General features: G+C 44.4%; 1 protein-coding gene across 2 annotated transcripts in view; it reads left to right on the forward strand.

Moving 5' to 3' along the window:
* The window catches only part of LOC111245549 (LIM domain only protein 3-like), a 57140-nt gene that overhangs the window by 25170 nt on the left and 5883 nt on the right, over positions 1-26087 (forward strand). For both annotated transcript variants that reach the window (XM_086979590.1, XM_022794039.2), the window contains exon 2: positions 25427-25897. In XM_086979590.1, coding sequence (XP_086835716.1) covers positions 25741-25897 — 157 coding nt within the window. In that variant the 5' untranslated portion in view covers positions 25427-25740. The remainder of the gene's footprint in view (positions 1-25426; positions 25898-26087) is intronic.

The raw sequence follows: 26087 nt of genomic DNA on the forward strand, positions 1-26087 counted from the left end.
CAGCGGTAGATGGCGCCTGCGGCTACTGCTGTTGTTAGGCTCAACGGTAGACGGACGAACGGACGAGCGGGTGAGTGAGTAAGTGTTTAACTGCGCGCGTGCCTTCTTTCATGCTATTTGAACTAGGACGACCAGCCACTACTACTAGTAGACCAGCAGTTCAAAGAGTAGGACGAGGTCTGCCTATAGGTCTGTATTAGCAGGAACAGCAGTCGTAGCAGCTATCGTCATCATAGAAGCGCGGTACTAGTGACCATTCTAGTGCCTTGCAGTCGCCATTATGATGATGATAGCTATGGCGGCGGCTGAACAAAAAGCATTCGACGGTGGAAATTTAAATTTAATAGCTCTCAATGAGAATTTAATTTCGCCGAGTGCTCGCCCGCCGGCGCCCGAACTGATCTCGGATGAACACAACCGAAGCGGAGGACGAAAACGGGGACGGGAGGGACGTCGATGAGGACGAGGCTTTGTGATACTCAACACAATCAACCCTCCCAACTTCCGACCCTTAGGCACTTTCTCACCTCCCCCTCGACATCCATCCATCGATCCGCCCCGGCCTCCTGATCCTCCTCGACGCCCCCCTTACTTCAACGGCACTCTTACGAAATTTGCCTGCTACGTTCAGCAATGCAGACAATACAGACCCACATTAAAGAGTCAGAATCGCTCGTCCCTAAGTTCTGTTACTGCCGTTTTCTTCTCTGCCCTTGATTCAGAGTATTCCAAAGTTACCGGCGCTGATCAGTCGTGCTCGCACGGCCGGCTTGCCAGCCAGTTTGCTTGTCCGTCTAATTGAAAATAACTGGGGAAATTTGTTATCTAACTAATTTACGGCGGGTTCATATGATATATTGTAAATCATTTAAGGACAAAGAGAAGAAGTCCCGAGCCAATAACGAATAAGGGAAAAATTAGAATGGACAAACGATTAGATATAAAAGCTATGGCTATATTAAGCAGACCTTCTATAATTTTTCTTACTACAGACGACAGGAGTATAATTGTGTTTAGAGGTACAATTAATATTCGAAAGAACACTTAAATAGAACGAAGAGCTTATCGAGTTTGAGCACATAATGCTCCAAAGTAAATTGTTGGAAGACAGAAAGGGAGACAATACACGCAATCAACACGCAACTAAACTATATCTAGTGTTTATTTTATTAGCGCGTATTGCTTTTTAGTTCTTCACCGATTTTTGTTTGCATCTCTGCTAAACACTCCGGTAGCTGGAGAAGCGCATGGCCAGGTGATTTGAGCCGGCCAACAAAGCGAATTTCAAAAACTTCCTCACGCATCGTGCATCACGACCACAATCAGAGCTATTCCGAGTACCTAGTCATACACTTTGCCATGGAAGACGAAGGTCAGTAGTAAGGTTCCATGCGCTAGGATAATCAATTCGACTGGGCCCGGCCCGGGCAGCTACGCTAACTTTGAACTTTCGTCTCAGCGCGCGGCAAAATTTGAAGCTCCTATTGCATCACGGCCAGAGTTTGTCTCCAGCAGTTGAAATCAAGGGCTCTTTTTTATTTCTTCACAATCCGGTCATTTATTATTTGAATCACCACTGTGTTAAGCTACCCATATCTGTGTCAGTATTGGCATAAAACGGTTCATTGGGAAAAGAGAGCCAACGAATTGTAAAGATTTAATTGGAAGCACAAACGAGCAGCGCGCGTGTTCTCTAAAATCGCTCATTAGAACAAATAAAACATCTCATCATTTTTTAAAAAAGTTCACGGAACTTGTAGACAGAAAGGAGAGATCCGTTCCAAAAATTAAACTGGCAAATTACCCGTCTTTTTGTTTTTATTTTTTGATGAGAATAGGGCAAATTAAATCCATTAAGTGACCACGCTAACGCTGATAATGTTACTGGTGCAACTTTAGAGTGGTAATGTACATGGTATACATTAACAGTAGTCAAAGCTGCTGTGTCCTAAATAGCCAAATATTCGAGTATGAACTAATGTTTACATGCTCATGGGTTCATCTTGGGTGTACTAATCTTGTCAAGCTGGGCGACAGATTAATTATACCGCTTTCATAATGTCTCAGTAATATCATTGTGCTGAATAATTATATACTGCTTTGTCGATGTTGTCGTACTACACTGAACGACGAGTCATTCAATAAAGGGTATGCTGCACACGTCCACTGTTGCTAAAAACGATGAAAGGCTTTTTTTACAAGAACGAATTGGTCGCGTCGCTCGTTGTAAGTGTTAGGCCAGAGTGTGGCAATTGCAACAGGACGAGTCAAAAAGAGGCAGAAGGATCTCGTGTCGATGCCAACAACTTGTAATATAGGTGCCCCAGCAGTGGGCATGGAGCTCATCCTCAATGTACATGTTTTTACGGGCTAAGTTCAACCGACCTGACCTGGACTGGGGTCTTTGCTTGCTCCGCACCCTTTGCATCGATAACGGGGGTTGGAGGCATGCCCCAGAATTGCTATGAGACTTGGGATCCGGGATGACGACGGGATCCAATACCACTCCAATAGGTACGCGGCGTATCGCGCTTCTTTCGTTCAACGTCTTTCGACTCTCACCCGAGATGATATTCTTTCCTATACGCTACATATATGTATATACGTAGTCGCACCTTTGTCCCTACATGCACATTTTTTGCCCGGTCTTCCCCACCTTCCTCTAAAATCTCTCCCCTCTCCCCCATCTCTGCATACGAGCCCGTTGATTCTGCTCGTCGTTGTCATCGTCAGAACCTCCGCCATCCCCTCGACAGCATCACTGTTGCTGGTACCTCATCGAAGCGTGTAGCCGACAGACAGGCAAACTAAGATCCTACATGCTGGCTACGGTTATTGTAGTCCACCCTCAACTCGCGGCTGTTGTCGGCATCGCGAGGCCACGAGACCTGAGCTGCTATCGGCATGACGAGGGAGTGCCGACGAAAAACGAGCCAAGTACTAACGGCCCCACTGCCGACCGTCGATCAAGACGAGAGAAGCTGAGCGGAGGAAAAGATAGTGTGCAGCGTTGGTAGAGGCTGCCGGACCGACCCATCGGCAGCATTCAAAGCATAGCTGCCTTCTAGAGGCATGTCTAGTCCGCGGGCTCTCTTATTCTCCAGGCTCTTGGGTCCGCGCAAAGCGACCGAGGGTTGGGAGGTATTCTCCCGCTTGTCGCCTCCGTCTAACGAAGAAGAGAAGAAACAAAGGAAGAGAAAGATAGAGAGAGTTCTTATTGCGTTCGTTTGGTTCTACAATGGAAAGCGATATGAACCTTGAGCTGCATCGAAGGCACAAGCCGCTTGGGCTAGTACTTGCTGTCAGAAAATCCAAATTGCCTAGGAGTCTCTAGGTCGGTTGAGGGAAGGGGCAAAAGTGCCGGAGAAGAAACTTTGCTGGTCTATCGACTGCGTGGGAAGAAAACACCTTGAAGGGTAATGCTATTCGATGAAAATGAAGTGATGAAGTCAAAATGAATTGCTCTCATTCCTACGAGCACCGTGGGTATGTTCTCAATATCTTGGCATGTCGTTCAAGTATTTTAAGGGGAAAATTATAGGAAGTGATCATATGTGGAAAGGTTCTAATAATAGAAGAAACCCTGAGGACTTTGGTAGGCACAAATAATACATGTGTCTTTTCTTTAACTTAGAATATCTACGCTGGTTCTTATGGAAGTGATATCCTTGCAGTGTTGTTTTATCTTTATTATAATGTTTATCTTCTCAGTCCGACACGCGTGTCGTCAAGACACACCCTCAGTGTACACGTACCCTATGACGCTCATGCGCATATGAAACAATCGCTCAATGCACATTGCAGTTATCAAATATTTAGTATAATTAGCTCCAATTTAATGCGGTCCTATGATTTCTTTAATTTTTTTGAAGGTAAGCATGCTGCTGCTGCTGCTGCTGCTGCTGCTGGTGGGAAATGGTTCTATCATTGACGAAAGTATGAGCGAGTACATTCTACACAAATCTTCAATAGGCCCCTGTGCTTATTAAAAAATTAGGCACGGATACTCTCATAAACTTGTCATGGAGTACACTAGATTGAAATTTAAGGTTTCTTTGCTTAAGTTCTCTCCATACTATTGAACAACGCATATAAATACATTAAGAGGGACTGACATTGACATGTATATACCACAAAAATGGAGAAGTTTTGAGTTGCTATCTGAGTTACCTCGATATCGACCCCTACCATTTTGTATTTTCATCATTGTATATTATCACCCGTATTTCAGCTGATGGCTGGATAGATATACGGTGTCTGTATTATAGTTATAATCCGTGCATACATAATCACATATAATGGCAGCAAAACTTCGTTTTTCCTTATAAAAGTCTCCGTAGCCCTACTACTTTGTCAACTATGCGCTGATAGCATCGTTTCATATTCTCTTATTATATACGATTATTATTATGTTCTCACTTAGTGGCCTCATGTTTTTCGGGCAGAAAATGACGTCGCGACATATTGTTGGCAGGTGTTGGTCTATTTCGGCTTTATCGCCCTCGACTCCTGTTCGCTTCTTCACAGGCGAAACTTGCCGTTCCCACCTGCACTTGGTCCTCTTGCTGTTGCCACTGAAGTTGCGGCATCTCACTTCATAAGGACTCTGTCCATGAGTTTCCGTCTGGGTTTCCGCTCTCGACCCTACTTGTTCATCAGCGTTTCCTTTCTTTCGCTTATTTCACTATTTCAACGAGGAAAATTTGACTCGGGCCGCGTAGATAAACCACAGTTACAATGAAGGCTAAGCAGGAGCTTTATTGCTGCGATCATTATTTTTATGGTCACTAACGTTATTAAAAGTTTACCTCTCCTTTATGCCGACGATGTAACGACACCAAACGATAGTTTCTGAGGACAAAAGTTAGAAGTTTGTCTGACCCATTCATTCATTACGGTTTTCTATATATGTACCTTGGCAGCGCCGTTACTATCCTGGAAATTTATGAGGACAGCCGCAGTGAGTTAACAATAACAAAACGTTGAGCTCTTTTGCCCTTATGAGCTATCCAACTTGAGGATGTGTAAATACGCTCCATGAGGCGTTTGCAACGAGGAAACGACCGCAATATGGTCGTTGCTATACCAGAATAGAAAACCAACGTTATTATATATGCTACATAAAGCACAGAATGAAATGGGTGTACTTTAGGCAAACTAGCTTATTTCTAGGATACCTGTAATTAAAGACCAATTCCTAGGTACTAGCTTTCTAGGACATCGTGCAAGATGATATGAATAGCCACGATGCTGTCAACATAATCATAAGTAAAAAATGAAGTCAGCTTAAGGCTTTCTGCCGGCGTTCGAAGAGTGAGCATTGTCCACTCTCTTCACAGTGGAATAGCTTAGCTATTACAATTTATAACAGTGAGTCATTCATTTGGATGGCGTGACTTTACTATTAATATTATTAGTACAATATGTAGTGAAATATTAGCAATTATTCTGCTTGACGAATCGGAAATTGACTCGAATTCGCTCAGATAGCAGCCTGATCGTCCCGTCCCACCTTTCCTGATCGAATATATATATGTATAGGGAGAGAGAGAGAGAGAGAGAGAGAGTCGCTGTTTTGGCGCAGGAACAGCTTCAATCGAGCGAAATCCCCTCCGTTTCGCTGTTGAAAACAGCGCAAGTCGCAAGATTGCATTCTACCAATATTAGTCACTAGCACACAAGTGCGTTGCCGGGTCGACCATTTATCTCGATTGTACTACCGTCATAACTAGCAGTAGTAATCTGCTAGTCTGTATCCTTTACCGCTAGCGCTCATATTAAATCTATACATGGAAACATAGCGAAACGTGTCAAAAACAATTTTTCAACTTAGTAAAACATCACGCTCGGAACATTTCTGCTAACTACGAACAACGTGTTTGCCTCTATAATCATCGTCGTCGTTAGATGCGCTTTACTGTGCGTGTCTAAAGTAGTAGGTGAACGTCGCCATTCGAAGGTATCGTAACTTTTTAGCGCGAGAAGGTTCCCACAAAAGACAGCGGCGCAAACAGGGAGAAAGTCGGAGCTCGTAGATAGAGATTGCTGAGATTTGTTTCTCTCTCAATCGGTCTTTCGCGAAGGAAAGTGCAGAGCCCCATTATGCGGCCAAAAGCGTCGAGTCTCATATTGAGAGCGAACGCCTGGACCGTTTCACACGCCTTGCGCAATGTTCACGGGGCTGCGCGACAGCAGGCACACAAACGGACACCAGAGCAACGACGATCCCTCGACCTGTGTAAAACTGCCCTTTCTGGTCCTGTATTGAGCACGCTGGGCTACAGAAGGCACCGACATATATACACACATATATGCCTGTCTGAGATGCGTTGCTATAAGCCTCGTGCCCTGTTGTGCCTCGTTATGGTGGAACAGGTCGTGAATGAAATTAAAGTTGGTCACTGGCAGGGTATCGTCATGTGTTTGAGCCACCGCTTATTTTTAGTATTATTTATGCATCCGAACCTACCCTATTGATAGCCGAGCTGCATAGGAAAAAATGCTAACTAGCCTTCGAAAGTTTTACCTGAGCGAAAGTTGACATGCGTAACTTCTAGCCATAAAGATAGATTGTCAATTAACCAACACTAGTGTAATGCAATTGCTGCAAGCATAAGTTACGTCGAAGGTGAAACGCTCACCTTCGAGTTTCAAGTCCTGGCAGGAAGCTTTTCAAGCTCAAAGCAGAAGACTATATAACGACAATCTATATATAAGACAATGTATAGATTGTCGATAAATACACCGATAGGGCTACTAAAAATTACCAGAAGAAGCGAATTATTACTAATTTCAAACGATCCTTTGAGGGACAAGTTCGCTTACTTTCAACCCGTTACCCGTTACCTTCGGGTGCCCTTTTCAAGGACTAAGTATGTATGGAAAAAGTGCTTTTTTCTAAATAACCCAACAGCTGATTATAAAAAATATTTTATCTAGGGGAGATGTCGCGATAGCATATAGTCGTCGACTTTTCTCAGCCATCATTCCTCCGCAAATCCAGCAGTGGTTAAAGATTTGATAGACTCACGCGCCTTCAAATTTAACTTGGATATATTCTATTCAGAAGGATCTACAGCGATTAACGATCTTGTGTGATACATTACCATCTCTACTTTGTCAATCAATGAGCATGATTTATGAGATCTAACATAGACTGCAATGTCTAAAAGTATGGCATAACCCTGTATTAGGTCAACCGAACCTCGATTTTTGATTGCTATCGTTAGGTGAGAGATTTCCAAGTTCGACAGTCTGTGTCTATTTGTAGGGCAACATAATGCGCTCAATAACATCCTCGCTGTACGGTGATCATGGTCGAGCCACTGTTGCCTGTAGATTAAGGCTTCTAAGTGGGCCTAAGGATATGGCGAACAAACTGCTTGTGCCATCTGTTCACCCGTTTAATGCAGATCGGTAAAACATTCGAGTATATTGAACGAATTAAGCATCAGGGCCCACATACGAGCCTATATGTTGCTCCCAATAGGAAAGGATTGAAATGCCTAGCGATCCCAATGGCAGTGGTTAAGTCGTAGCTTTTAATTATCTCTAAGGAGAAACAGAACGGTACAATCGATTTGCATAAAGACGATTCGGCATTCGAAAACAGCGGAAAATTTAAGAGCGGAACCTAATGCGTCCTGTTAATTGGGTAAACTGGATGAAGTAACAATTAGATTATATATATATACACATTTTCCAAATGATTGAAGGAGGAAATAATGCTCCTTGTGAATATGTACCATCGAGTCTACCACGCGAGTCACGCTCAAAGCTTGCGACTAATTACTGGACGCGAACCAGCCAAGGAAAGCGAACCAGTTCATCGGCTCCAGTCAACAATAATCGATTGAAGCTTTGTTTAGATTTTGCCACTAGAACCGTTTACCATCCCAGCACTGTGTGATTATGGATCTGTCGTATTGCTATCATCCTCTTTTAATTTTATACACAATATCGCGGGCCGCTAAAAGTGCAAGCCTGTCGTCTGAGCTCGTTTCGCTTCTAAGTCGGGTGCGCGTGCGTGTCCGCGACAGCTCTGCCACCACCAAACGCTATCATGGTTACAACGAGCACTATTGCTTTGTGGGACCGCTTCTACCAAGAAGGGAAGAAAGTAGCACTTAAGTCAACAACGTCGCCCAGTGCCCGATGGCCTGATCGTTTGGCAAGCCGCCTGGCAAAGCTCTAGGTGCTCAAATTCTTCTCTCTGTCGCTGTGATTTCCTCACTCCAGCCATTTACCCCCACCGATTGAAAAGCGAGTACATCTAGAGATCCGATGGTTGTCTTATACTACTACCTCACGTTTTCTCATTGTACTTCGTACAGTCATCGTATGTGGCTCATATATTTTTCGACGAGTCACCCAAGAAAAGATGCCATTATATTATAGATGATCGCGGTGGACACCAAGCCGTGGTCTCTGTGTACTGTATCTATAGCCGCAGATTTCCCTCTGAATTTCCTGACGTACTGCGATAATATCAGTAAATACCAGTATGCCTATGTTTGTGTAGAAGGTGATGTGAACCAAATCAACATACAGCCAGCAAATGCGAGTAAGACACCGCTTAGCTCAGCCTAGTACTCTGAAACTGTCTCTCATAAGAAGATGAACCTGAAGCGATGATGCGCTTCACGGGGGACTTCTGTTAGACGAAGAAGTAGGGAAGAAGGCGCTGCCAAGAGCTTAACTCTCGCAACGAGCAACGCGGGCGTTCGCAGTTTGCATTTACATACATCTGCTGATAAAGTTCCACGGGAAGGATAAACGAGGATATCGCGTTGCGTAAGCCAACGTAACTGCACGAAAAACAAACATAGGGAAAATAGTTGGCGGCTAAAATCTGTTGTCATCCATTCGAGAGCTGGGCGACTGCAACGTTTCGCGTTGCAGATGCGCGAATGTCCTGCAGGACCAAAAGTGAAGAGAAACAAGCTAACTAGCTATAAATGCTGCTCTCTAGATAAAGCGAAACAGTTCAAACATATATTCTGTAGAATAGAAATCACATTATTCAATTACGCTCCGTTCGTTGTGATTTTTCCGAACCGGTTTCAAGTAGGCCACCATCAATCTGCGACTAAATGGCGCTTCGTCTACACCTTGTCAAATCTACATTGCCTGCGTTAAGTGTACTATTGTAAAGTTTTCTAATTACGTGATCGATTATATATATCAGAATAGAACAAGCTCAGAATAGGCAAGCCTAGATGCGGCCTGTAGACGGTTTTCCCGAGTGTTTCCCGAGATAATTATTATGGAACGCTCTCGAAAGTGAAAAGTGTCTGGGAACATTTTCGAAACGCGTCAATTACACAAAGCTTTGAGTATTTTGTTTGACTACCAGACGCTTGTCGTTCATAGTGTCTATAATGGTTTAACGATTTTTGTCAAGGAAACACAGGGTGCTTACAAATAAAGTTTATTCCGAAGTCTCCCTATTCTCACGAACAAGGAAACCTTACGTCCTTGTTTGTTTTGCGCATTCTTATCTTAGCGTAACATCTATATATGTCAAACAAATTTGATTCGCTCTGTACGATGCGCTCGCAACTGCGTCCTTCATTTCCGGTCAGAAAAGTCATTGCTTGTATAGTAATGTCGATAGTTCCAGAGGTCACCGTCAGAAAGCTTTTGTATTTTGCAGCAATAATCATAGACAAAGCGCTAACACTTTTTTGCTTTGAGGCGGGCCTTCCTACGATAGGCATTCCTCGAACATGTTCAGTGGCTACCACATAGCAAACTATATATAGGTCTGCTATATACCGTTAACAGCCTAGTGTATAACGGCCCAGTTCTCATAAGCAGGCCGAGGCCTGCTTCACCTATTGTCATGTAATAAAAGACAACTATAATAATTTATCATTATAACTTGATAAAGCCAGGTATAGTATTTATAATTGATCTGGTCATATCTAAACATATACAGTATATAAAATGTGCACATATAGACGTTACTACGCCGGGTTGTTAATCCTATACGCTGAATTGGTACATGACATATACATGGTACATGACTTTTATGGTAGAAATACAAGACGATCCTTGTCACCGAGCCTTGTCTGCATTTCTAGCATAAATAGCCCGCCATAGCAAGTTTCAAATCCGTCTCAGCAACCACAGGAAATCCTATTGTTTTATATTTTGCTGCATAGCTAAGGGACTTTATAGTCGATCAGCATATTTGCCACGATGCGCTAGTGTTGTGTGCTCAGTTGAGCTATAGGTTGTTACGGAGTTGAACGTTGAGTTTCTCTTAGGAAGTGCTGGAAAAGTCGCTAACGTCCAGACTCTTTGTGCAGATCCTGTGCTCCGCCCGATGATAAAAGTTCTGATAATGATCACGGCAGCTGGCTGGCGAACAGCTTCGTGGGGTGAACGTCAAGCACAGTTCTTGCACTCATGATCTAAGCTTGCATGAGCATGACTGTAGATTCACCTGTCCTTGTCTGTCTCCACCACCATTACAACCCCCTCCTCATCTGCCGACTCCTTTTCCTCCTTCTCCTCATAGTAGGCCGCCTCCTGTTTGCTCGGGCGCCTGTTGGCTGTGTTGGCTCGTCCACATCGGTACCCCCTGCGGCTTCGGTTGGAGTGAAGCCAATTTAGCAGAGTGGTTGGATTTCGCAAATACAGTAGCCACTATTTACACGCGCACACGCATACATACGGACACATACACACGTACAAACACCAACCATTCACACTGGACGGACGGGTGTCTTCCATAGAAAAGTACTGCTTCAGTGAACTCCTATGGATTGGTTCATAGTCCAGCCTCGAACACAAGACTACACAACGCAACCAGCTATTGTGTTTGTAGCTGACGCGACATGAGCGGGGCGAGGGGTCACAGTAAGTAGCGGGGTGAAACAGCATATGCCTGTGTGTCTCGTGGTTCTGAGCCAGTTAAGGGTTCACGTTGGGGTCCGTCATCTTGCCGGTCAAATGGTGAAGACCCCTTTTTGAATGACGCAGGAGCGCAGAGCATAGTATGCGGCCAAATCGGTTTTCTTACCTCCTCCAGTGCTCGGCTCCATGTTCGTGCCCACTTAGCAGCCGACGGTAGTTATATGAGACGAAAATATCGCCATTTGTCTCTTGACGCCTTTTTCAATTTGCACAGAGTATACAGGCCACATAACTTGTAGCCCGATGCTGAAGTGAATTACGTTTACTTTGCGATAAGCTATCCCGGTGCAAACAGCGCCAAACAGACGACGGTAAAGAGCGTGTATCTTAACATTTTGCAGATCTGTTCATTTCGAGTTCAACCGAGCAAATCACAGTGTAGAGAAGCATTTATGCACCAGAAATGAGCGCCATCGATTTGCTTGCTAGAGAGCTAGCCAAAGGCGCAGATGCTTTGAGAAAATGCAAGAAGCCTTGTGACATCATCTTAAGTGGAGTTTTAGAGTAAACCTGATTTCTACTTTTTTCGCGTTCGAAATACGGGCCTTACTTCAAACATGGCTTGGAGAGCTTGACTGAGTGTTTCTCTAACAAGTTGATGAGGGAGTATGGTAACAAGCTCCGCTAGTAGCCTTTTGTCAACACGAGAAGTTGAAGTCGCTATAGTTGCATGGTTACCGCAGCAACACGCTCAAAAACATGCGCGTCTTTCAGACCATGCCGCGCCTTTTTTAATGCTGTCAATTACCTAGTATTTTCACCAATTACCAGAATTGTCTGTTTTTAAGTATAGCGTCCCCAAAAGGACCCTAACAAGACTTATTGGGAATTTCTTTTATTAAACGGCATGACAATGATACAAGCAGCTATTTACCGTAATAACAATACTTTATCTTTCTCAATTCCCTATTAACACGATAAGCAATATCAGGTAATAACTTTTGCTAGCGCTGGAATCCGTATCAGGTTGGCGACATACCTGGTAATTATGATTATCACAGTGACACACACACAAAAAGGTACATAATAGTCGTCTAGATTGAACGTGCTGATGTCAGGCTTCAGCTTGGTTTGTATGCAAAAAACAACGTTAGGAACAATTGGCAACAATATTGGCGAATCAGAGGTTGTTAGGTTAGGTTATATGTCACATATAAAGTAAAATTATTCTTGCACCATTATTACCAAGGTACTCATAATATCGCAATGACCTAGCTAACGGTATTGAAACAAAGCAGCTCAAGATATATAAATTTCGAACCACTGTTATTGTAAAAATAGTGGTAATTCCCACTTCATTCAGCCTTTTTCTGACTACGGCAGCTGCGGTAGTGATTAGTTATTCAACTTGATTATTGTTACTTTATGGGGTGGAAGTCTTTATGGGGAAAAAGTCAAGAACGTATCCTAGATGTACTCCAAAAAAGGGGTACTTTTAAATCGCGTTTCGAATCATCTAAGATAATAATAACAAAAATGATCGAAAATCATTTGCATTGCCAAAAACAATGAAAATAATTACAGAAGGAAATTAATGTAAGGCGCGGCCTGCCTTAGTAACAATTAACGCGAGTGGAGAGGACGCCTGTGTTAATTTACTTTACATGGATTTTCATGCATAAATAGACATAAAAGGTCACCACTAAACTAAGCGATATGTCGATCCATCGCCTATAATTACGGTACCATAGCTATATCAAAACGCTCAGTTATATCTGCCGCTGTAACAGTTACTAGCTTGCCTGAACATAGTCACGTACTCGCCGCTAGCTAACAAACGGACTGTTCGAGGCAAAGGTTTCGCTCATACTGCCACCCACATCTATACAGGGTCAAACAAACAGGGCATATACACCTGTCGATTGAACTTCATCGCCCTGCGCATTTCTTCCTGCTTTTTTAACTAGCTTGACACGCCTGTAGGCTGAAAGGATCCTACGTTCATATTAACGGTACTAGGCCTGCCTTCTTTCCGCTCCACCCTCCCGCAGTCGCTGCCTGCTAGCTGTCTCTGTAGCCCCTTTTTTGCAGTCGCCCCTTGCCAGGCCATCGTGTGACCATTACTGCCGTCGGCCCGTTTTTCTCTCATTGTTTTACAGTTCGCTGTCCTGTTGCCCTGTATCTCTCTGACTCGTTCCTTCTTTGTGCTATGCGTTAGCGTCAGTTTTTGCTAATTGCAGTACTCAATCGCAACGTCAGCAACATAACATAGCAACATGAAGCAGAAGACTGAGTTGACAATCGCAGCGCTATTTCTGTTGCCGTCCTTGTGGTGATGCACTTGCCCCACGCGCAGAATTCACGACAGTGTAACCGACCTTTACAAACGGGTCTAACTAACTAATCGGAACGGGCAGCTACCTGCAGCAATTATCTAACACGTTCGAAAAAAGCTGTACGCCCGTCCGTTTGCCCGTGCCAGTCCAGAACCGCCGTTAGCTTTACCATCGTCCATCTCGCAGTAGCTGTCGCTCTAACTTCTCTATGTAAGAGAAAACGCAAGCGATGGAAGACTGATTGAATCACCTTTTATCACGTAAAACTTATAATTTATATTCTACGCTCAGCAGCATGACGTAAATATCAACCAACAAAACAAAGCGTCAACGTGGGTTGAGATAAAATAGACGACACTATAAACTAGCCGTTGATCCATTATAATTTGTAAGAGGCGTACTTTTTAAAGAATTAGGCGTGATATACTATACCATATGTGGAATCCCACAGCTCCGTAACATGCATTAAATCAGAGATACTACTCTCTAAACATGTTGCATCTCTATTCCTTCAGCGCAATTATTTAAAAGGCAATTATATAAATCGCAGGCGACATGGGACAAACGAGGCTGGCCTTCATCAATGCCCATAACCAGTACAGGATATCCAAAAATATAAACAAAAACTCAACGCCGAAATCAGCGATACATTCTCTCTCTACGGGCCCATTGTATACGTGCTAGTATAGATATCCTAATATGATTTAATACTACTTTGTCTCCTCGAGGTAATCGTATGTATGTACGTTGCGTACGGTTTATAAAACTACGTTATCTCATAATCTTCCTTCGTTCTATTCCAGTTTATGACCCGTCTTTGCTGTTGTGCAGGCCAACAATCATTCATTGAAAACGAAAAGCAAGGCGATCTCTTCTCACTTGCTCCTTCTAGCAGTGTCGCCGTTTCCTTGCATCCTCCCTCGTACTACTATTGATACTGTACCACTAAAATCGTGCCCCCGTCAGCTTCTTCACTGCTCTTCATTGACAAAATCTTCTCTGGCGGCGCGTCGTTGCATTCCAGCGGACCAAGTCGGCAGTTTAAGAATGATGCCGATTACCTTAGCTGCACTGCAATGGTGAGTGGGTCGAGCCTAAACCAGAGATAGTCGTGATGGTGTACTACGTGTCCGATGACGGCGGTGACAATGGCGGCCTGGCATCTAATCTAAGGCCAGCAACAACAACAGCCACAGTTCAGTTGGCACTCGTACTTCGAACAGAATCAATAGGCGCTCGGTTTCTCAGCGTCCTGCTTACTCATGTATCTGCTCACTTCACTAAGCTGCCGGCGGGAGAAAGCATTCAGGCACTGCTGTTTACTAATCGCGCGATGACTAAGCGAAAATTTGATCATTCACCCCTCTAACCCCCCGTCCGCCGTTTCGTCCAGTACCGTCCACTCGAATTCCCTTTTAGCTGTTTCTGCTGCTGTTGATACCTACACCCAGCCTTACAGGTCGTCGAGATGGCCGCTGAAACTCGTATTTCGTACAGCAGTAGGCCGCTAGAAACAGCTTTACGCTATTAGCAGAGGCACCAAGATGTATAACTATTATATCATATACGTGTATTCCGTATCATATATAACATGTACACCTAATTGCACACTTTAAGAACTGAGAGTGGTCCGAGTTGTGGAGAGGTATATTACTACGATTGGTAGCAGTGGTATTCAGTAATGTAGTGCATTTAACGCTTTGGGTAGCGGCAGATTTCCAATTTCAATTTTGTCATTGGTCCGAGTCCAATTAGCTTAAAAGTGGGGTAAAAAGAACAGACCCAGTAGAAGCACAAAGAACAGACATATTTAGGTATGAGTTGCAAGTGTTACATCATAACCAGCTACTGTTTGAAACTGTAATGTATGCGCGCCTCTGGATCAGTTAACATTAAGAAACTAACGATTCTACATACAGGATGATAAATAATGTTCGCTACACGGTTGGCTCTGTGTGTTTCTACAGTCTGATATGGTGTTGAATCCTGTACGTCAAACGTCAGACAGCAGCATTTAAATAACGAGCGAATAGGGAATCATAAAGAAAAACTAGATGTAAATAATTTTTAACCAGTCGCCAAAATTCGTCAGCTTACTAACGCATAAGCTGCAGATTGCCGTCGATAAGAGATGCAAGATCTTCTTATTCTTCATGTATTAAAACCTTCACTATTATAAAGAAACAGCTGAAAATTGTGGCAAGAATGGTTATTCCAAGATAATGGCTATTCGTCAGAATAAGTTTTAATAGCATTCAAAATTTAGAATCCTATACGTTTTGTCGAGTGCAGGCTTATCGAAGCCTTTAGCTATGACGACTGGCAGAGATCGGCCAGGCAAAAGGCTTCTACACTAGAACCGTTTAGGTGATGTCTGAAAATGTATACTTGGCCGGGGCGGAGCGATTCGTCAGCTAATGAGCTCCTAATGCACTGGCCACAGCGGCTGTGGTCCACCCTTGCTTCCTTCTTGCACCCCCTTCCCTCGCTCCAGTTTCTGTGCCCCATCTTCCTTTCTTCCCTGCTCGTCTTTGCGTCCTACTTGAACCTATTCTGCCTACCGGCACTTTCTACACGCTGGGGTTGCAGAACCTCAGCCGGGTCCTCCGAACAGCGACGAGGTCCGCTTGACTAACTTCATTCGTGTCTTGCTCAAGTAAAGCAATGTATCCCTGTCATAGATGCTTGCCTTTAGCGAGATACCTTCCGATGTTACCAGATTTGGACGTATTTTTATAAGCACTTACCGTAGAACACGCAGTACTCATACATAGACACGTTGAGTTTCGTCATTTTCAAATCGCTGCAAACAGCTGACAATGCAGATTTTCCATTTAGTTGTCTTTATTCGTTATAAAGTCTGACTCGTTTTCATCGTGCTGTCGGTTAGTTTAGTAACCCTTATGGGCAGCAGCGAATAGGAAGGAATTCGTTGGTTGGTCGATTGGCTGGGCTGTAAGAAGGAGCACAGGGCAGTGGGCACCGGTTTCTGAGCAGCCGCTTCATCCTGGTAGTGCTGTAACCGATGCAATGGAGAATGTGTGTGTGTCCTGTTGCTGTTTAACCCTAATTGGCCAACGAACTATTGCGCCGGTTTGAGATCAGTGTCAAATTAACCTCAAAGGTCGATACCACTGGCGCCGTTATTAAAAGTCGTTGTGGTCGCGGCCGTACTCGTGATGGTAGTGGCTGTTTAGCTGGCCGCAACCACTGCCAACGCTCATTCTCTTGTTTTTCTGAAACTTCAGATAACTATTTCGTCTGAACTATCAAACGACCGCGAAAACCTGACTCTTTCTGAGTCTTTCCTTCCTTCTTGGGTTTAGTCGTTGATTCCAAAAGTCCCGAAAAGCTTCCAAGTTCCGAGCTACCAGCCTTTGCCAGCCCGACCTCCACGTGAAGGTTCCGCAGAAGACGCCACCACGCGATAGTGGACAGATAGATTACTGATGAGCTGCTCTGGCGGTGACAGGGCATGATTGCGGTCAGGTGTTTAGAGGAAGGACTAGCTGGGGCCGGCTGGCCGAACGGAGGCACAGCAACGACGTCGACGACGTTGACACTCGCCATGACAAGTGAAGAGTCGTCTACCTAGCGCGTGTTGCGAGGCCGACTAGGGGTCAGTACCGCAATTTGTCCTGAGGCTGATCGCCCAATAGAAAGATAACAAAGAGGATGGCATACGTACAGGGACTACCCTACAGTATTCTACTTAACATATATTGCCGAAACTAGTTGGCTGCCTGCTTCTATTGAAGCTGTCATCAACCATTGCGAAGAGTCGAAAATGAACATTGAATTGGAAACAAAAAACTTGGCGTCAATAGCGGACGTTAGATTGTTCTATGTCCTACATAAGTGATTATTATATATATTTGTAATTTTGTTAGGCTAGTTAGGATCGTGGGGCTGAATGTTGATCCACGACAGCCAGCTTCTTTAGGTCATCGATATAAATCTAATAATAAGCTCAACTAGTACATCGCTTTGTACTGATGAAAAATAAGATAATTTTTTTAGAGTCATTTCATTTAGCAGAATCACCTTTTCAGCAGGAGAGCATATTTTTAACCAGCATATCCCAGTCTTGTAAAGCTGCCCGACCCCGTGTCGGCGTTCATTAATAAGTCAGATTAAGGATTGAGGTTTGCGCTATGACTGAGGGCTGTAGTCGAGAAGAGTGAACCTAGCTCGGATCGTAGCGGCTATATTAGAGTATCAGAATAGGTTCGTACGGGGGTCGCGCTTACTGTAATAAGCAAACAAGCCAGTCCCATTGTCGATATAAGTTTCGAAGCTGTGTCCGCCAGTGTAATCACTTCAGTCTGGCCGGCTGGGTTCACTGCTAAACACTGTCGCATCGTATAAATAGTATTGCGAAGGTTGCTGGCTCCGCCGCCGAAGTTGTAATCTCGTCGGCAGCCGGTCGTTGATAGCGCCAGCAGGACACAATAACAGTAGTAATCATTGAAGGGGGCGAGACCCTATAGAATTGGCTGCTGCAGTAAAGGGGCGTAGAACCGGGGAGGGCAGGAAGTGGCCGAGCGAGCGAAAAGCAATGACACTTTTTTAATATTAACTTGTTGGTATTGGCGGGTCTGTTGTTATTGTCACCCTTTGTCGTCGCTCCGCGCGCCGCGTCCCCACCATTAGAAGATGTGGCAGTAGAAGTAATAGCGAAAGGAAATTCTCTATCCATCGATCGGAAAGGTCGGCATGACGCATAGGTCTGCACTGTTGCAAACCAACAATCCAATAGGCAAGCTTTTCTCCAGAAATAGGGCACGGCCGCCGTCGCCGAAAGGACGCGCTGGCACTGTCAATACAACGGATTGGTAAAGGGCTTTGCGATACACCCCACTCATTGGCAACGGATAAAGGCGGAAAGGAGGAGCAAAAAAACCAGGACAGACAAAACAGGGCGCTCTCATTTCCAAGAAGGCAACACCAACCTCAGCGATCGAAGTCGCAGCAACGGTAGCAGCGTCGCTGCTATGAATTGGCAACTGTAAGCTGTTGTCCCAGTGTTGCAGTAGTGGGACAGTTGGCAGGCCACTTGAATAACAACACGAGCTGGTCCTGAAGGCTAGAGGACTATGAAAGGAAAGGAAAGGACTAATCCGATGTTGACAAAGCGACCAACGAGTCCTGTTAGTCCAAATATTCGTACATGAAAATGTGATCAAATATCAATTACGCCAACGACGCTCTACTCAAGCTAGTTCAATCAAGGCTGTCTACATCTGCTAGGTAACCTAAAAGGCGATTCATCCCCCCAATAGGCCATACAACTACCACTAACAGCGCTACTACCTCACACAGCCCTTATTCCCGGCCAAGGCCTGTTACAAGGTGTTGCGCATCACGCCGGACGAATACGAGGATGCAAACATTGTGCCCCTAAGTGGGTTCCATTTATAGAGTTCTTTGTACCCCCTTCTTTCTTTCTGCTTGCATCACAATCTTGCGTGAACGAAATTGTTCCCTCCTGTTCGAGCGCCTGTGATCGTAGCTTGATACAGTAGGTTACGATAGGACAAGCACTGTAGGAACAGAAAATGAGCCTAGCGAGAAGGTGTCAATGTCCAAATCCGATATGAAAGCAGACAGAAAGCCTCCCCGTATGATTCTTACATCCAACTTTGGCCTGCTAGCAGTCGCGCCTTACACATGGCTGTACCCCCTCCCCCCCCCCCTTCTCTGTCCTTCTGTTTCGCATAGAAGGTTCACACAGACGAAAGACCGGCGATATATCAGTTCCAACGACGATATAGTGCACCATGGAAATAGAGCAACAACACTCCGAAAACGATAGAGCTGAAAACAGCAACGCCCCCTAGTGACTGCTCAGAGAGTCGTAAGAACAATATCTATCTATTACAATGCCATCAGTGGAAATCAGCACCACTAGCCCAAAGAGAGAGAGGGAGAGGCAGGGAAAGAAACAAGCCTCTGAATGTCCTGTTTGTATCCTATTTTCGCTTCAAATATCGATACGATGCAACGTCAAAGTGGCGAATCATCCGTACAATATTGCGCCCCGACAAAAAGATGCAAACTTTTCTACGATTCTTTTTGTAGCAGATCTAGTCAGAACATTTTGTAACGTATAATATTAGTTCTATGAATACATATCTTCTAATATCATTAGTCACTCAGGCCAGAATTGGCCTAACAGAGGGCTATGCTTTAGCTAAAAAAAACAATCGTGCCGCGATAACGCCTGTAACTCCATAAGGATTAGCTGTACTTCATCTTTGTTACGGCTATCATCACTGATAAACTCTCTCGAACTGTAGTTTGGTGCATGGACATCGGCGAATGCGACCGCGTCACAAAAGCATTTGTATGCTAATCCATTACGCGCATGATTTTTTTTGGCAATATCAAAATAGTTTTGCTTGCTTCAGAAGCAAAATGTTGCTTGTCCAAAAGTCCCGTCACACGGTTGTGTAGGTCTACTACGGTATCCTACTACTGGGTTGATTAGTTCAGCTTGAAGGGCGTTCTGCTGCCCGAGGGCTGTGCGTGAGTGGTTGATGAGAAAATTAAAGGGTGCCACATCGCTGGCAGACAGATCTAATCAGACAAAAGCCAACTGATATATAGTGATGATGGAGGCGAAGAAAAGAGTGCATGCTCTTAGAAATTCACGGATAGACTCTTCGCTCTGACTCTCCGTGTGGCGTCCAGCTCTCAACAAAGTGAAATCCTGGTGATGCCGATGCTCCCTCGTTTCTTGATGCCTCCTAGGCGCAGTTTCACTTAATATGAATGAAAACGACGATGACAGTCAGCGTTAATATCCGACGGGGTTAAAAGAGAGGGAAGATACAGTGGGGTTTTCAAATAGATACGAACCCCAATTTCTTGAAGAATTTCAACACATTAGCCGTGACCGTCTCAAATACGAAACACATTAGTCCGGAAGAAGAATCACGGTATGACAGTTGGTCGCCGGAGCTGTCGCTGCTAAAGCTTTGTCTTTGCCCGTTCCTGACTCATTTATAGAACTTTCTTGAACATCTCCTTCTATGTGTTTGCCACATAGCGTTGACTCGTACCTTTTTCATAACTTGTTCTTCTACCTTGAATTCACTTCAAGTCACTTCAAAGCACAAGGTACACGTAGTGAATGTTTATTGCAAAGATGTTTGTCTAGCCTATCCTGAGTGAACACCTTTGGTACAGGGTCTGCTGAGTAGTAATTATGCGCTTGCTTAATAGGGGGCGTCTTAATGAGACGTTAATTGCGTCCCTTGGATCCTTTGCGCACACATCCCGTTTTGACCCCAGGCAGACGCTGTTCCTAAAAGTAGCCACCATAGACGATAGATTTCTGTCTATTTCAGTGTCTGCCTGTGTGCGTTTTTTTCTCTGCTGTGGTCGTCTGGGCACATTCGCTAGATGTCTGAGAGCTGTCACTAGTCACCCTTGCGTGATTGCTCCCATTACGTAGACGCACATCTGCGTGAATATGTGGGATATAGCGCTATGAAAACTAGTGGGCCCAGGACAGTCCACGTAGCATCGAAATAACCCGTGAATGAGCTGCGGTGAAAATGGGCTGTTCCTAGATCTTCTGCGGCGATTGCTTGCATCAGTGCGGCGCTGGACTACGATGGCGTATGCAAATCCAATTAATTGAGGAGTTCCTACAATGTGACGGTTCATTCTTAATAAACAAGTCCCTCAGTTGTGGTAACAGCATCGATCAAATGCAATAACGGCTATATTGGTGCTACAAGTCATAGCAAATTTTGGTTATGCTAATGAAAGTCAAAATCAAAACTTGATCCGCAGGGCAGTCAACTGCCACCTTATTAGCAATTTTTTTATTTTAACAAATGAACCGTTCCTCGATTATGTGTATTTCTTAAACTAAGGCGTCTCTTATTTGTACTTTCCTAGCGTGTCCTAACATGAATTAGAAAATATCGCCTACGTCTAACATCTTTTCCTGCTTCCATCTACGCATCTAGTTCGGCTATCATTTTCTATCGTATCACTGCTCTATTCTCTTAATAGTCCAACCAGAAGGCGTTCTTGATTGGCCGTCCCTTAAGTAGTACAACCCAGGTTGCTGGGCATCTACCGCCGCTAACACGAGACACGGGGGTCACAGCTGCTGCAATGCCGCGCTATGGCTAGCCGTGTGCTCGCTCCTATACTACACAATATTACAACATTGGTGGTGCGGTGTAGTACTGCTAAACGACGGAGTTTCAAGAAGACGAACGAACACGGACGGATGGAAAAATGGAAGGATCTAATTATGTGAGTGACTGGGAGGGTGGCCATGGAAGATAGGAAACGAGTAAGACTATCGCAAGAATAGGATGAAAGGGGAGGGGGAAAAGTAGAGGCGGTAAACGCAAGCGAATGCGCGTTCGGGAGCCGAAAGAGGCTGTGCTGGCTGAGCTGCTAGATCCGGAGGGTTGCTTCGGGACCCCAACAGCTGGCTCTGAGCTGAGCTACTAGCTGGGAACGACGGCGCTGGCCCGTCAGTCCGAAGAGGCAGCAGGCGCTGGGAAGCTCTATTGATGCTACGGAGGCTGAGGGGTAGAAGAAATGATTTCGGAAGTCGAATCCGAAGAGAATGGCAGACGCGAGGGAAAGGAGGCTGTCGAAACTCAGGGACCTCGTTGTCGCGCACGTTGCTGCGCGGAAGGGGACCTTAGCCTGGCACAAAAGCTGTCGTTAAGGCAAGCAGGCAATGTCAACAAAGCTGGGCTATTCTTTAGCTGTGTCCGTGCGCGTGGTCGGTTCGTCGGTCGTCTTAATTAATTTTTTGGGGAGTGTCGCGAAGCGGCAAACAGGAAAATTGCGCATGGACCAACAACAGCGGCAGTATGACGCACGTGCTCGCGCTAAAGCACAATAAGAAAAAGGCAAACGAAGGGTAAAAGTGGCAAGAGGTGCCGCTGCTAGTATTACGACTACTGCTACTACCATCTCTAGTGTATACTATGAGGGTATTCGTAATAAGAGCAAGCAGGGGGATAAACTCAAGGCAAAAACTGGACACTTTCGAAGCCTCGTTTGTTCCGCCATCTAGGAGGTGGTTGAAATGCGTGTTGGTGCAAAGATGTATAGGGCCCGTTTACGCAAGACAAATTGCGAATTAGTAGAAGGATACGTGCAACTACCCCAGTGTGTAAGTGCATATGACTTACAAACTTGCGTCTATCTCACGTCGGGGAGATCTGAACGTCGGAGCAGTCTTCGGGACAAACGATCTATAAGCTAGCCGAAAAGAACTTCCGCGGAAAATTTCACGGAATCTGAATAATACAAGGTTTATATAATTATCAAAATGTATTAGATCAAATAGAGGACCAAGAATACATAAAATATAGCACTAAAGGACGCGGGGACATGACTATTGTCAGTATTATTAATTATGCTTTGTTAACCTAACAAAAATCTCATTGAACTATTATATGATCTTATTGAAAGGAACAAACAAATGAAAAATTAAGACACAGTAATTAGTAAAATTAGCACTAGGAATATACGGGCTTGTCAAGCATGTATTCCGCACATATTTTTAAGTAGAATTTGTCTTTATATTTGGGATCAGGGCTCGCTGCTTCCCAGTTTCTTAGTGTACACAAATGTATACAATAAAATGCTTTTGAGTATTCTCGTAATGAGTCGTCCGCCTCTGCGATCTACTCGATGAGTCGGAAACAAAAATAAAGAGCGCTATAGTCAGACAGAATAAGACTTGTTATTCCCTCGCGTCCTCAATGTTCTTATATTACTTATCCAACCTTTAAAAAATATTGCAAAGGCTGTGTATGTTATCTCCAGCTCATCATACGCCGGCCCAACGGTTCATTCTGTCGATTTGGAGCGCCGAATTTCTTCCTCGAATAATCCAGATGTGAAAGATCATGTTGGCCATTATGCGTTACCTGGTCAAGATCTTCGTGCTTCATAAGTATATATGACAGCTCCTAGCTGAGTCTCTACTTGGAAAACGGCAACCAACTTTAAGAAATAAATGCTTCTTGACGCCTGCCGGTGGTTTTTTTTTAGAGATATAGCTTCGTTTGTAGGGATAAAGGGTCTGAGCACACGACAGGACTGAATTGATTATATTCAATATAATTCGCTCCTCATACATTTTATATGTCTAGTAGAGTTGGCAAACTTATTTTTCAAATCCTCTTCCTTATATATGTAATCATCTGTAGCATTCAGGTACTTTATGTAAATTGCATTACTTTTGGTAGCAGTACGTTAGCTGTTTTCAGTGACCGTACTACAACAACCCGAAGATCTTCAGTTGTCTTCGAAGCTATGCTACTGCCGTGGTTGCTAGGGGGTCACCCCTTGTTAGATCGAGATGCACCTTTTCTTGTTGAGGGCCATCTTGTTGATAGGCTACGCTGCAAGACTTTCGTTGAAGGAAATTTCTTTCATCGCTCTCTTTGTGTGTATCAATATATGATTTTGTCTTTCGTTACACTGCGTGTTCATGTTGTGTCTTCCGTCCTGGAATCGCAGTCGCTGTCATTTCACGTCGGCTCTCCTGAGATCCGCTACACGGGCAAGGGGATGTATCTGCAACTTTCCAACGAGAGCTTGGAGCTTTTTGTTCCCTGCCAGAATCTCAACTACTCGTTCTGCTTTGGGTTTTCGGCTTTATTCCATTGTTCGGGTATTTCAAATTACTCCACATTTGCAGAAATTCTCCTAAATAACCTTCGACATACCGGTAAAGTATAAGTCACACCAAAACTGTGCAAGTTGGCTTTGTACGTTTTTCTCTCCCTGCTTGCCCTGCTGGCTGGCTGGCTGGCTGCCCTCCCACCCGCCTGCATAGGCGTATTTACCTCGTTTCATGTTGTAATGACTTCATCAAAAGCCTATTGACTGCTGACACCGGGCGGAATTCGTCTTTGTTACTCTGTATCTATGCTTCTATTGTATTTTCTTCACGTCGCACCGATTTGCACCCGACTCTTCATGCTATTTTGAACATTATGCGCGAACGCGTACTTCGATAAATTTCTCAGCATTTGGTTGGTGTTTAGCTGACGTTATTTTGTTTTCTAGATTTCTTTTTTACCTCCAGTTTGCCCCTTTTTTCCACTCATTGTTCTTAGCTGCTCAATCCAGGGCGATCATTTTTAGCAGAAAGCATTTGCGCGAGCATTTTGCAATCGCGTTTACATCGTCGTTGGCTGGATTCTTTCCTCGGACGCCCATGTAACCGATGCTTCTTGGCCTTTTTGGACCTGTGTACGTGCCATTAGTTGGTGACGTGTCTCGGCAACCGATGCGGCTACTTCGGAGCTCCTTGTCCAACTCTTGTCATATTGATTCATGTCGACTTCGCTTTAACTTCATGCTGAACGACGATTTCCACGGCCGCTGGGATGAGTGCTAACGAGGGTTGCTGTTGATGTCTTGATATTCATCACGGTACTGTTGTTTTTGTTTATAACTAGCAACTATCTATATTTGTAATTTAATAAAAAAAAATGTAAACAAGAAAGTGTTTTTCGTAAATAGCAAAAACAAACAGGAGCCAAGTGAGGATCATATGTAGCCGAGGGGATCCTAATAGTCGAAGACATTTATGTTCCTTTTCCCTTGATATTTGTATTTTGACATAAATTAATATAATCATAGTGATCGTCGCCTTTATACTCAGCGTCTAGTCGATTCATCGATACTGTTATGTTAAACGAGAGCCGAATCCGAAACAAATTCAGATTCAGAGGAAGCTAGATATGCATGCTCCCATATAGCGATAGCGTTTTAGTCCGCTCCCTGCGCGTTCACAACTATCGGATATCGCTGGTAATTTTTTTCAAATCTACAGTATGTAAATAGCAATTTTTTATTTTCTTAAGTGTTCTTGATTAAAGCTATTGTTACAATTAGTGGTACAGTAATACCAACTATATAAATCTGCATCAATACTTCCTTTTGTTATTTACGTTGATTTTATAGATTAGGCGGGTGGTCGTCTGCAAGCAGCTCGTACGACCAAACCAAACGGAGTGAATAGTTATCCTCTTAGGGGCTGTCCGGGAACACGTACTTAAATAGGCGGCTAAAACACCGCCTGGGCATCAGTCGATATCAAGATCTATAAGTGACCATACGGGATTCCACTGCAGTAGCTCATACATTATCAATATCATAACAGATAACTGTTCGAGACGAACTGGATCTATCCACTTATAAATATATCTCCACATCTCCAGGTCGGATCGTCTTACGAAAAGGAGGATATCATTGCTTAGATCGGCTACCGTCGTATCGAAACACTCCAGAAGCGGACCAAAGATTATAGAGAAAAAAAGAGAGCGAGAAGGAAGGTCCGAACAAGGTGAGCCTGAAGCCAAGTAGACGAAGATCTTGAAAAATATTCGGAAAGCCGGAAATCGCTTGTGCGGAAAACGGAACAGTTGGTCTACTGATAGGCGCATCGCCACCGGTGCCGGGGTCTCCTGGAGGCGAGACTGGTGCTAAAATCTGGTGGCGCCGCGATTTAGCGCGCCCCGGCTTTCAGTCGTCTATGGAAGTTTGTCGCTTGGAGGCACGGAGCGTCTCAGTGTCCAGCTTCAGGGGATCTGCAAGCACTGCCGTGACGCTCTTCACCAAAAGGAGTACGAACGGTAGCATCGATCAGATGAGCGGGGTTGGGACGGGAACGACGTTCGGTGCGCCGTCGGGTAAGTGAGTCTTCGTAGAAGCGAATTTTTTCTGATCTACAGATACATGTTAGTAGCGACTGTCTATATAAACATTACATACATGTCACGGAACAAAATATAATGCGCCTGGTTATGCGATGGCTTTTGCCCAATGTTTTCGCATGAGCTGATTCAGTGTTTCAATATTTAGGCGAAACACCCTGTAGCA

The sequence above is a fragment of the Varroa destructor genome, unplaced genomic scaffold, assembly GCF_002443255.2.
Source record: "Varroa destructor unplaced genomic scaffold, Vdes_3.0 BEIS01000002.1, whole genome shotgun sequence".
NCBI lineage: Eukaryota > Metazoa > Arthropoda > Arachnida > Mesostigmata > Varroidae > Varroa > Varroa destructor.